The 12,547-nt window shown below is 43.3% G+C and overlaps 1 protein-coding gene across 3 annotated transcripts in view; it reads right to left on the bottom strand.

Annotated features, from left to right (window-relative positions):
• Positions 1–12,547, bottom strand: part of LOC139577550 (tyrosine-protein kinase JAK1-like) — an 81,826-nt gene that overhangs the window by 39,062 nt on the left and 30,217 nt on the right. For all 3 annotated transcript variants that reach the window (XM_071404602.1, XM_071404603.1, XM_071404604.1), the window contains one exon: positions 3,884–4,007. In XM_071404602.1, coding sequence (XP_071260703.1) covers positions 3,884–4,007 — 124 coding nt within the window. The remainder of the gene's footprint in view (positions 1–3,883; positions 4,008–12,547) is intronic.

The raw sequence follows: 12,547 nt of genomic DNA, 5'->3' as shown, positions 1-12,547 counted from the left end.
AAACCTCTAAAAATTCAATATTCCTAACAAAGGCGAAACTGAGACTAAAGCTAAAATAATGAAAGATAGGTTCCTCGGACACGGCTACAGTGACAGTCTCGTCAACATGTCTCATAAGCGAGCGCGACAGACTGATAGAGCCCCCCCCCCCCCCCCCCCCCTTTGTTTTTCCACTGAATACAAGGGCAGATAAAAAAGCATGATCCTCAAACACTGGCACATTCTCCAGTGTCCCCTCTCTCAAAGATTTTGCATCTGAAGCCTCTCCTGAACTGGTTTAGGAGCAGTGTCAGAGCAGAGTGTGAGAGCAGAGTGTGAGAGCAGAGTGTGAGAGCAGAGTGTGAGAGCAGAGTGTGAGAGCAGAGTGGAGCGAGGAGCTGGAGCGGAGCGAGGAGCTGGAGCGTGACCAATTTGACTGGAGCGTGGAGCGAGATTCCCAAAGGCTGGAGCGTTGGCCTTCTCGCCCGCACCAATTTAGCATCCCAGCATGCATTTGAAGTCTACTTGTATGCCGCTAATAGCCCCTTCCTTTAGCTACTGTCATGGAGTTGGCTAAATATTTTCATAGAGAAACTGATAAAACACACAGGTGCTAAATCAAGGTGGCTTACAAAGATGAGGACCAAGAGCAAGAGAGGGAGTGCGATGATGTAGTGTCCACAACCTGAAGAATCATTGTGGAATCTGAAAAGTCACCAAAAGTGTGATGGTGTACTTACTATGTGCACATGCTAAAAGAAAGGAACGATTTGGGTCGATAACATAGCGTGTCTTTTCCAACCGCTCAACTCCGCTCACATGCTCTGTGGGGTCTTTGGAGGGGTCGCAATATCAGAGACCGCGTCGTGCACAGTGTGCTCCCGAATCCTGCACCCTCTTCCTGGCTCCCAGGTCCCCCAAATGGTTTCTACCGCTGCAGTCATTGTACTCATTGTTCCAATTCAAGTGATACAAAAGTATTCGATCACTCACGCTCAGGTAAAGAATACAAGTTAAAATACTTAATAAATTGTAAACTCTAAAAAAGTTATTGCTGTGAGATGTTACCCCACTCTTCCACCAAGGCACCTGCAAGTTCCCGGACATATCTGGGGGGATTGGCCCTGGCCCTCACCCTCCGATCCAACAGGTTCCAGATGTGCTCAATGGGATTGAGATCCGGGCTCTTCGCTGGCCATGGCAGAACACTGACATTCCTGTCGTGCAGGAAATCAAGCACAGAACGAGCAGTATGGCTGGTGGCATTGTCATGCATGTCAGGATGAGCCTGCAGGAAGGGTACCACATGAGGAAGGAGGATGTCTTTCCTGTAACACACAGCGTTGAGATTGCCTGCAATGACAACAAGCTCAGTCCGATGATGCTGTGACACACCACCCCAGACCATGATGGACCCTCCACCTCCAAATCACCTCCCGATCCAGAGTACAGGCCTGGGTGTAATGTTCATTCCATCGACGATAAACGCGAATCCGACCATCACCCCTGGTGAGACAAAACCGTGTCTCGTCAGTGAAGAGCACTTTTTGCCAGTCCTGTCTGGTCCAGCGACGGTGGGTTTGTGCCCATAGGCAACGTTGTTGCCAGTGATGTATGGAGAGGACCTGCCTTACAAGCCCTCCGTCCAGCCTCTCTCACCCTATTGCGCACAATCTGAGCACTGATGGAGGGATTGTGCGTTCCTGGTATAACTCGGGCAGTTGTTGTTGACATCCGGTACCTGTCCCTCAGGTGTGATGTTCAGATGTACCGATCCTGTGCAGGTGTTGTTACACGTGGTCTGCCACTGCGAGGACGATCAGCTGTCCGTCCTGTCTCCCTGTAGCGCTGTCTTAGGCGTCTCACAGTACGGACATTGCAATGTATTGCCCTGGCCACATCTGCAGTCCTCATGCCTCCTTGCAACATGCCTGTTTTCAGAGTCAGTAGAAAGGCCTCTTTAGTGTCCTAAGTTTTCATAACTGTGACCTTAATTGCCTACCTTCTGTAAGCTGTTAGTGTTTAATGACCGTTCCACAAATGCATGTTCATTAATTGTTTGTGGTTCATTGAACAAGCCTTTACAATGAAGATCTGTGAAGTGATTTGGATTTTTACGAATTATCTTTGAAAGACAGGGTCCTGAAAAAGGGCTGTTTCTTTTTTTGCTGAGTTTAGTACAGCAAATGTTGTTTAATGCTCAAATGCCCACGTGGACTTGTTTACGTCGGTCAGACGAAACGGGCGCTCAAATTAAGAATAGCTGAACACAACCAATCATGGCTCAGCCTCAACCTTGACATTCTGGGGAATTGAGAACGTTTCTCTTTCCTCCAGAGGGGGCAATATTACGAGGAAATTGTTACAGAGAGGCACTTTGCGTCGAGCCAAAGGGTCTGAATGAACAGCTCTCGTTCGCACCTTTTTTGAAAATATGTTTTTCTTACTTAATTTCTCTGTCTTTTGTTATTCAAGTGGAATGCATGTGTAGGAATCTTGAATGATGATCATACTGTTTGAATAACCGGTCTAGTTGCTACTGCTATTGACATTATCAACACGTTTGATTAACATGATAAGCGGGACACTCCCCGGCTAGGGTATATGGTGCCTCACACATTTTCCCTACTCAAGGCTCTGATGAAGGAGACTTGTGCCGAAACGTAAGACTATTGTTTGTTTGTCCCGTCAATAAATCTATCCGATTTACACAGAAATAGAGTGCTCTTTTTTTCTCCATTCTCCCGGATAGTCACCAGTTGAAGTATCCTGGGATAAGGAATGTTTTTGCTATTTTCCGGTCCCTCAGTCGAGCATCTGATTCTCCCTTTTTCCATTTAAGATGGGCTGAAGCGCGTTTGGGTATGCATTTTTCCCCCCCCATTGGCCATAAGCTGTTCGTTGACTAAGTGTACCCTGGCTGTATGATGCAAATTCAACTCAGCACTGGGTCAACTTTATTAGGCTCTCACCACATTCACCCTCCTCCTCGCCCTCTATTGCAGGGGTGTCAAACTTACGGCCCCGGAGGGTCTTGACTCTCCGGCTGCTCGCTAATAATCACTAGACAGTCAGGTTGCAGCGAACATTTCAAAAACGATGGATGGAGCACTACTTTGAGCAAATTGCGATGGCAAGGAAATATAACCAGTTGTCAGAGCGGCTCTCCAGACCTCGGCGAAGACCGAATGCGGCTCCCGGTGCAAAATGTGTTGTCTAGTGAAAGAGAGCAGAAAGAGGAAGTGGGCGTGACACCACATTACCTCTCCTTCCTCTCGGAGTTAAACGTTTATCTTGGATCATATCCAACTGAACTGCCATGGCAACTGAATATCTCCTATTACATTATCCTCAAGTGCAGAAAACAAAACACACTTACTCGATACTTTAAGTGTTGGATTTTGTCCTGCCTTGTATGAATGTTTCACGTGAATTGTAAAAGAAGTTCACAAGGAAATCCTACTTAATCTAATCTGATGTGGACTACTTTACCAGCTCAGAAATTGCCGTTCTACTCTGCGCAGTATGGTATCAATGTGCCATGCAACCTACCTGCATGACAACCTTGTTACTACACTGAATCATGGTCAGTGAATGACGGTTGAATAACAGTCACGTTGACTGGTTTACACTGCCGTCACAGGCGATATAGAGAGCGCAGAGTGGCAACCACAGCAGGTGTTGTTGGTAACAGAGTGGCGGATGAGTAAATGAGTAACTCACACGCAACGGGGAGTGTTATTGATCGTCTGATGAATGACGTCAGTGAGATATTCATGATCCATCACAATGACTATGTGATAACACACAAACACACACGCACACACACACACGGAAGCAAGCAAACGCACACACTCTCAAAACTCCCGCGAACCCACACACTGCAGTAGGCCTGTCTAAGTACCTCATGCGGTAGTGCAGCTTGATGCAGGTCTCGTCCGTGATCTTGAAGAGGTGGTTGGGAGCGAACCACAGAGTCCTGCTCTCATCATACAGACCAAACAGATTATGGCACAGGGGGGAGATATCTGGGAGAGAGAGGAAGGAAGGAAGGAAGAGGGAGAAAAGAAAAAAGGGGGATACATTACAACCTTTTTCATCCATTAATTCCTTTTGTAGGTGCTCTTACCCGGAGAGCAACTTACATGTAGGTCAAAGTTTGAACAATCAGGCTAGGAAAGAACAGACACTGCATGATCAGTGGCACAGAGCTCATACATGTGTCAGTGTATAACAAAGTACAGAGTACACGTTTCAAGGTCTATTTGCCATGTGCACAGGATACAACAGGTGTAAAGAAGTACAGTGCCATTTTTACATTGAGAGCTCTTTCCTAACAACGCAGTGATAGTAGTAATAATAGAAAATGGAATCCTAGCAGAAACTATACCAGGCACACACAAAAAGTATGATATAGGTTGAAGAAACATGAGAATGCGAGTATATACAGGTTGTTCAATGTGCAGGGGTTCTGGAGTGGTTGAGGTAGGTTTATACATAAAAACTGACTGATAGGACATACAGTGCCTTCTTGACTTATTACACATTTTGTTGTGTTACAGCCTGAATTCAAAATATATACGATTTTTTTTCCTGACACATCTACCCATAATGACAAAGTGAAAACATGTTTTTTGAAATGTTTGCTAATTTATTGATAATTAAATACAGAAATATCTAATTTACATAAGAATTCACACCCATGAGTCAATACTTTGGAAGAGCACCTTTTGGGGTCGATTACAGCTTTGACTCATCTTGGGTATGTCTGTATCTATATCAGTTTTGCACATCTGGATTTGTGGACTTTCTCCCATTCTTCCTTGTAGATTTTCTCAAGCTTTGTTAACCTCTAAGAGATAGTGCTTTGCATTTCTCATCAGACCACAGAATCTTTTGTTTTATGCTTACACATGCCTTTTTGCAAACTCCAGGTGTGCTGTCGTATGCCTTTTTGTCAGGAGTGGCTTCCTTCTGGCCACTCTCCTAATAAACCCCAGATTGGTGAAGTGCTATAGAGACTAACACTTCTGGCGGGTTTTCCCCATCTCAGCCAAGGAACTCTGTAGTTCTGTCAGTGGTCATTGACCAAGGTCCTTCTTGCCCAGTTGCTCAGTTTGGTCGGATGGCCAGCTCTAAGCAGAGTCTGGGGAGTTCCACAATTTTTCCATTTCCTAATGATGGAGACCACATGTTCTCTTGGAAACTTTCAACATTCTAGAAATTGTTTTATAGCCTCCCCCAGATGTATATCTCGGACAGCTCGTTGGACTTTCTGGTATAGTTTCTGCTCTGACAGACTCAACTGCGGGACCTAAAAGTGCTTTCAGAAAATATTCAGACATCTTGACTTTCACATTTTGTTACGTTACAGCTTTATTCTAAAATGTATTAAATTGTTTTATCCCCCCTCCTCAATCTACACACACAACTCCATAATGACAAAGAAAAAACAGGTTTAGACAGGTTTAGTCTTCTTGGGTAGTCTTCTTGGGTCTGACTCTCGAAACTTGGTATGACTCTCGAAACTTGACACACCTGTATTTGGGGAGTTTCTCCCATTCTTCTCTGCAGCTCCTCTCAAGATCTGTCCGGTTGGATTGGGAGCGTTGCTGCACAGCTATTTTCAGGTCTCTCCAGAGATGTTTGATTGGGTTCAAGTCCGGGCTCTGGCTGGGCCACTCAAGGACATTCAGAGACTTGTCCCGAAGCCACTCCTGCGTTGACTTGGCTGTGTGCTTAGGGTCGTTGTCCTGTTGGAAGGTGAACCTTCGCCCCAGTCTGAGGTCCTGAGTGCTCTGGAGCAGGTTTTCATCAAGGATCTCTCTGTACTTTGCTCCGTTCATCTTTCCCTCGATCCTGACTAGTCTCCCAGTCTCTGCCTCTGAAAAACATCCCCACAGCATGAAGCTGCCACCACCATGCTTCACCGTAGAGATGGTGCCAGGTTTCTCATGGTCTGAGAGTCTTTAGGTGCCTTTTGAAAAACTCCAAGTGGGCTGTCATGTGCCTTTTAATGAGTTGCTTCCGTCTGGCCACTCAACCATAAAGGCCTGATTGGTGGAGTGCTGCAGAGATGGTTGTCGTTCTGGAAGGTTCTCCCATCTCCACAGAGGAACTCTGGAGCTCTGTCAGAGTGACCATTGGGTTCTTGGTCACCTCCCTGACCAAGGCCCTTCTCCCCTGATTGCTCAGCTTGGCCGGGCGGACAGCTCTAGGAAGAGTCTTGCTGGATCCAAACTTCTTCCATTTAAGAATGATGGAGGCCACTGTGTTCTTGGGGACCTTCAATGCTGCAAAAACATTTTATTAGCTTTCCCCAGATCTGTGCCTTGACACAAACCTTTCTCGGAGCTATACAGACAATACCTTTGACCTCATGGCTTGGTTTTTGCTCTGACATGCACTGTCAACTGTGGGACCTTATATAGACAGGTGTGTGTCTTTCCAAATCATGTCCAGTCAATTGAATTTACCACAGGTGGACTTCAATAAAGTTGTAGAAACATCTCAAGGATGATCAATAGAAACAGGATGCACCTGAGCTCAATTTCGAGTCTCATAGCAAAAGGTCCGAATACTTATGTAAATAAGGTTTTTCAGTTTTATTTTTATTTTTAATACATTTGCAAACATTTCTAAAAACCTGTTTTCACTTTGTCATTATGGGGTATTGTGTGTAAATTGCTAACGATTTTTATTTATTTAATCCATTTTAAAATAAGGCTGTAAAGTAGCAAAATGTGGGAAAAGTCATGTGGTATGAATACTTTCCGAAGGCACTGTATATAGACAGGTATGTTTTTGTATATCATGTCCAAACAATTGAATTAGCCACAGGTGGACTCCAATCAAGTTGTAGTGACATCTCCAGGATGATCAAAGGAAATTGGATGCACCTGAGCTCAATTTGGAGTGTCATAGAAAAGGGGTGAGAATACTTATGGAAATTAGATATAGTGTATTTCATTTCCAATACATTTCCAAACATGCTTTCACTGTCATTATGGGGTATTGTTGTAGGCTGTAACATAAAATGTGAAATAAGTCAAGGGGTATGAATACTTTCTTTAGGTACTGTACATGTAAACAGGGACGAAAAGTGACTGATAGCAGGAATATATAAATACTTATGGTAATATACTAATGGTAATATATACATATAAACAGCATTAATAGTGAGTGAGTGTGAGTGAGGGTGTTTGTGAGTGTGTGTATTATGTGTGTGTGCGTTAGTAAGAGTGACAGTGAAGGGGTGTGTGTCAGAGTGGGTAGAGACCTGTGGATGGGCATAGAGTCAGTGTGGATAGTATGTGGGAGAGGGAGAACAGTAATGTTAGTTGTTTGCCATTTAACAGTCTTATGGCCAGGGAATAGAAGCTGTTTAGGCGTTTGTTGGTCTGAGCCTTGATGCACCGTTACCGCCTGCCGGATGGGAGTATGAAGAATAGTCCATGTCTTGGGTGGCTGGAGTCTTTAGCAATTTTTCAGGCCTGGCATGTACGTCCTGGATGGCTGGGATCTCACCCCCAGTGATGCTCTGGGTAGTCCGCACCACCCTCTGTGGGGCCATCCGGTCGAGGGCGGTGCAGTTGCCATATCAGACAGTGATTAAACCAATCAGGATGCTCTCGATGGAGCATCTGTAAAAGTTCCTGAGGATCTGAGCGGCCATACCAAATCGTTTCGGCTTCCTGAGGAAGAAGAGGCGCTGCCGTGCCTTCTTCACGACTGTGCTGGTGTGAGAGGACCATGTTAAGTCCTCAATGATGCGGACACCGAGGAAGCTCTCAACCCTCTCCACTGTTGCCCCGACGATGTGGATGTGGATGGTGATTAAGATTAAATATTGCACTAAGCACGATTGTCATGAGTCTACTGTGGAGTCTCTAGATCATTGGTTCCAAATCTTTTTTGAACCCTGTCACACCTTGATGGGATATAAAATTCTGTGGCACACCTAAAATGTATTGATTTAATTTACAAACCATACATTTTTTGTGACAAAGTTTTTTAGAGATTTAAAAGGGTTTATTTGAATTATTTTCATAGTGTTGATAGTTCTTTACTGGCAATGGTTAATTTGTGTGTACCACTTTAAGAGCGTCCGGGCGAATCTGTGCCAGAAAGAAGAAAATGTTTCTCCGGTAAAATAGGTCTTTAGTTTTTAAAGGTTTCGTTTACAGACGACTGGTTTTCTGCATTATAAAAGGTGCAACCTTAGACACAAAGCCATGCTCCGTTTGTTTTTATGGCAGAAGCTGTGGTATAGCTTAGCCCAGAGCCATATATTAAGAAATAAATAACTCTGGCTAAGCCTAATCATATTTGCCTGTGCTAATGGTTTTCACAGATAAAATCAAATGATAGAAATGCTCGTGATGGGTGCCCCTCAAATGATAAAACAACAGGCTTAGCTCACTGGACTTGAAACAACGATACAGATGTAGCCATGTGCCATTTAATGTATTGACTGACCGGCACTAGTGCTTCCAAGTCCAAATTCCATGTTCATTCCACATGTCACGCTTCTAAGTGAGTGTACAAGTTTCACAGCACAGCTGAGAGTTCCTCCAGGCACACCGGTTGGGAACCACTACTATATAGACTGTCATTAAATGGCAAGTGTAAACTAGGCTATGTAATAAAGTGATAGTAGTAATATGCCTATAACAATACAGTAGGAACTAATGTACAACCTATAGCAGGGTTCCCCAACTGACGGCCTGTGGCCCACATTTTTTACTAATTGTTATTCACAAAAGACAGTTAAACACACCAGCAAATCAGCTCGAAGGGATTTTAATTAGGGAAATCTGTTCCAAAGTTTTCCCACGCATAATTAAGTGATAATGCCCGAGAAGGCATTGTTTTGAGGATATATTGGCACGGGTGTTGTTAGGCCCGAGACGAAGTTGAGGGCTGGCAAACAGAGCCAATATATCCTCAACACCGGCTTTGAGGGCATTATCACTTTTATACAACGGGTTACCAACATATTCAAATAATGATATTTTCATTAAAAAAGGTTATTTTGATGAATTTATTCATACTATTTCATAGTAGTCCAGACACAAATCTAGGGTTGCTACCCAAGCCGGCTGGTCGTTCGTTCTATCGGTTGGGTTGCCAGAGGCCCGACACAGTCGTTTAGTCTTTTTGTTCCGTATCTAAGGACGCGACCCAGTCGTTCGTTCTAAATGTTCCATTGCCATAATGGCTAGCAACATTCTTATCCCTTGCTTGATAGCTAGCCAACTACGGCTAACTTACAGTCACGTCAAAACGCCAGAATAACAGCAAAGTAGCTACATTTGTTCAAACTGTTTTCTAGTATCATTTATTTAGACATGTCGATACAAATTTGCTAATGAGGCGCGATTTCACTTGCCATAGAAAATGTGCTCACTCATCAGGACACTGTTGTTCAGAGCAGCTAGCCAACAACACAGTTAACACAGTCACTTCAAACTGAAGCTGGAAAGACTGCAAACTAGCTGCACTTCGTTTCGTTTGACCTTTTTTCAATTTACATTTCTTTGTACAGTTGAAGTCGGAAGTTTACATACACTTAGATTGGAGTCATTAAAACTGCTCAGCAAGGAAGAAGCTACTGCTCCAAAACCGCCATAGAAAAGCCAGAATACGGTTTGCAACTACACACGTGGACAAAGATCATACTTTTTGGAAAAATGGCCTTTGGTCTGATGAAACAAAAATAGAACTGTTTGGCCATAATGACCATCGTTATGTTTGCAGGAAAAAGGGGGATGCTTGCAAGCCGAAGAACACTGTCCCAACCGTGAAGCACGGGGGTGGCAGCATCATGTTGTGGGGGTGCTTTGCTGCAGGAGGGACTGGTGCACTTCACAAAATAGATGGTATCATGAGGGTGGAAATGATGTGGATATATTGAAGCAACATCTCAAGACATCAGTCAGGAAGTTAAAGCTTGGTCGCAAATGGGTCTTCCAAATGAACAATGACCCCAAGCATACTTCCAAAGTTGTGGCAAAATAGCTTAAGGACAACAAAGTCAAGGTATTGGAGTGGCCATCACAAAGCCCTGACCTCAATCCCATAGAAAATTTGTGGGCAGAACTGAAAAAGTGAGTGCGAGCAAGGAGGCCTACAAACCTGACTCAATTACACCAGCTCTGTCAGGAGGAATGGGCCAAAATTCACACAATTTATTGTGGGAAGCTTCTGGAAGGCTACCCGAAACGTTTGACCCAAGTTAAACAATTTAAAGGCAATGCTACCAAATTCTAATTGAGTGTATGTAAACTTCTGACCCACTGGGGATGTGATGAACGAAATAAAAGCTGAAATAAATCATTCTCTCTACTATTATTCTGACATTTCACATTCTTAAAATGAAATGGTGATCCTACCTGACCTAAGACAGTGAATTTTTACTAGGATTAAATGTCAAGAATTGTGAAAAACTGAGTTTAAATGTATTTGGCTAAAGTGTATGTAAACTTCCGACTTCAACTGTATATATCCATAAAATTATGCCAGTTAATTCACGATTTCAACTGGCTGAGAAACGCTGCCTGCCTGTCTGTCTTGTACAGACACGTTCAATACTACGGGACAACTGAAGATCGAATTTGAATATTGAAACATTGTTGTAAATGTCGGAGAGACAGACAGCAAGGTTTATACAAATCTCTGCTGTTGAAAACGAAATGTTAGTCTAAAAGAAATGTGAGAATGTCTAGATGCTTTTTATAGTGGAGATCAAGTATATAAATTGCTTGGCTGGGCTGATGAGACAGTGGATTGCACAGTCAGATGGAACAGAGTAAATAGGCATTTTAACATCACAGAATTAGCCAGTGGTAACTGGAATGCGGTTTTAACCAATCAGCATTCGGGATTAGACCCACCCGTTGTACAACAGAGAGATAGACATGACCGTATACAAATATAAGCAAGGTTTGAAATTATTATGTTTTAGTCAAATATGATATCTGTTTGGGGTTCTTTCGGTACATTTGCACTCTGCAAATTATTTATTATAATGTTCTGGCCCCCTGACCATCCATTCAAGTAAAATAAATTGGCCCCTCGGCTAAATCTAGTAGATGATCCCTGACCAATAGGTCACTATTGTAGCCTTTACAGATGAGCCTTTGTTTGTTTTGAACTATAAATGGAACATCATGAGAGACAGGAAAAGTATGGGGCCATGACACTTCCTCTTTCCTGGGCTCTTTTGTTTTGATGCGAGGGACATAATGTGAGTCAAACTACCTACCACACAAGACAGAAAGATCTTGCACAGACACAGACTACTTTGGATTGGACTATAAACAGATCATACATTTGTGTTGGCAGCTGCTTTGTTTGTTTAGCCTATAAATGGTGAGTATTTGCATATATAGACTATGGTAGCTGTGGAGTTGAACTCCTCCTGAGTCTTGTTGTTGTCTGTATGTTGTCTGTGTAGGCTTCCTTTCTCTGCTCGCTCTGCAGTACTGGGAAGAAAAGTGTTGGCTTCACACAAGGACGAAATTCCAGAACTCGTCCCGCCCTGAACCAACCCTAACAAGCCACCATCTTGTATTGGAGTCAGTGTGTGGCGGATAAACCCACACTTCTCTTACCCTCTCTTCTACTCTCCCTTTCCATCACCGATCACACTGGCAGATGTTGTGGAGTTTTAGAGCCAGTATCAGAACAAAAAGGTATAAATACAGGCCTATAATTTGTCTGTCAAAGATGGAGACTACCAAACCAGCATTTTTAGAGCTGTAAGAAAACAGGTGCTGGATGTTAGTGTCGTTTCTCATTGTGGGATAGCCGAGTAGCTAGGCTACATCGGGTTTGTCTGTATTGTGTGCCTGCTATCTGGCATGGGAGGAGTATACAGTATTTACTGTAAGTATTATGTCATGTTTGTCATCAAATCAGGTAGCGTACATGTGGAAGTCAGCGGAGAAGCATAAACTCAGTTACTGTAATAGCCTGTTAATATGGTTAAAACAAAGCCATTTGGCATCAGTAGAGGGTCGTTCCACCCACCCCCCAAAAAAAGAGGATTACCACACAAAATCATGAAATAATTTCTGTAATTACAAACAAATGAAATAAGCATTCCTGAAACATTATTTTGTTTAAATATAATTTGATCTCTGATAATTTAAGCTAATTGATTGCACCCAAATCGGTAATTTTCATTTATAGGATTCATACAGCCTAATTTTCAATAAATATAGCACTAGGGTGGGTGATATTGCGATAGCATCGTCTATCGATGATGATTGACAGCCATCGTTGATGGTGACGGCATCGTGATGTGACAGATGATGGTTTAGCCTTTTTTTTACTAGCGCCACGCTGTAAAAAAGCAGGGCAGCAGCAGGGTGACAAACAAGTGGCATTCCGAGTTATAGCCTAGTCCTATTTGCTATAGCCAATTTCAATAAATATGTTATATAGCCTACATAAAACAAGAGAGGAATGTAGGCCAGAGAGCGGAGAATTGTTTAAAAAAACGTAGCCTATATTCCCTTCTTTCTCCATTCGATAGGCTATGAAAGCTACGCTTAGCTGCACT

Source organism: Salvelinus alpinus, chromosome 6, assembly GCF_045679555.1.
Source record: "Salvelinus alpinus chromosome 6, SLU_Salpinus.1, whole genome shotgun sequence".
Classification (NCBI taxonomy): Eukaryota; Metazoa; Chordata; class Actinopteri; order Salmoniformes; family Salmonidae; genus Salvelinus; species Salvelinus alpinus.
Note: the sequence above shows the minus strand (reverse complement) of the source record. Positions and strands in the feature narration are given on the sequence as shown.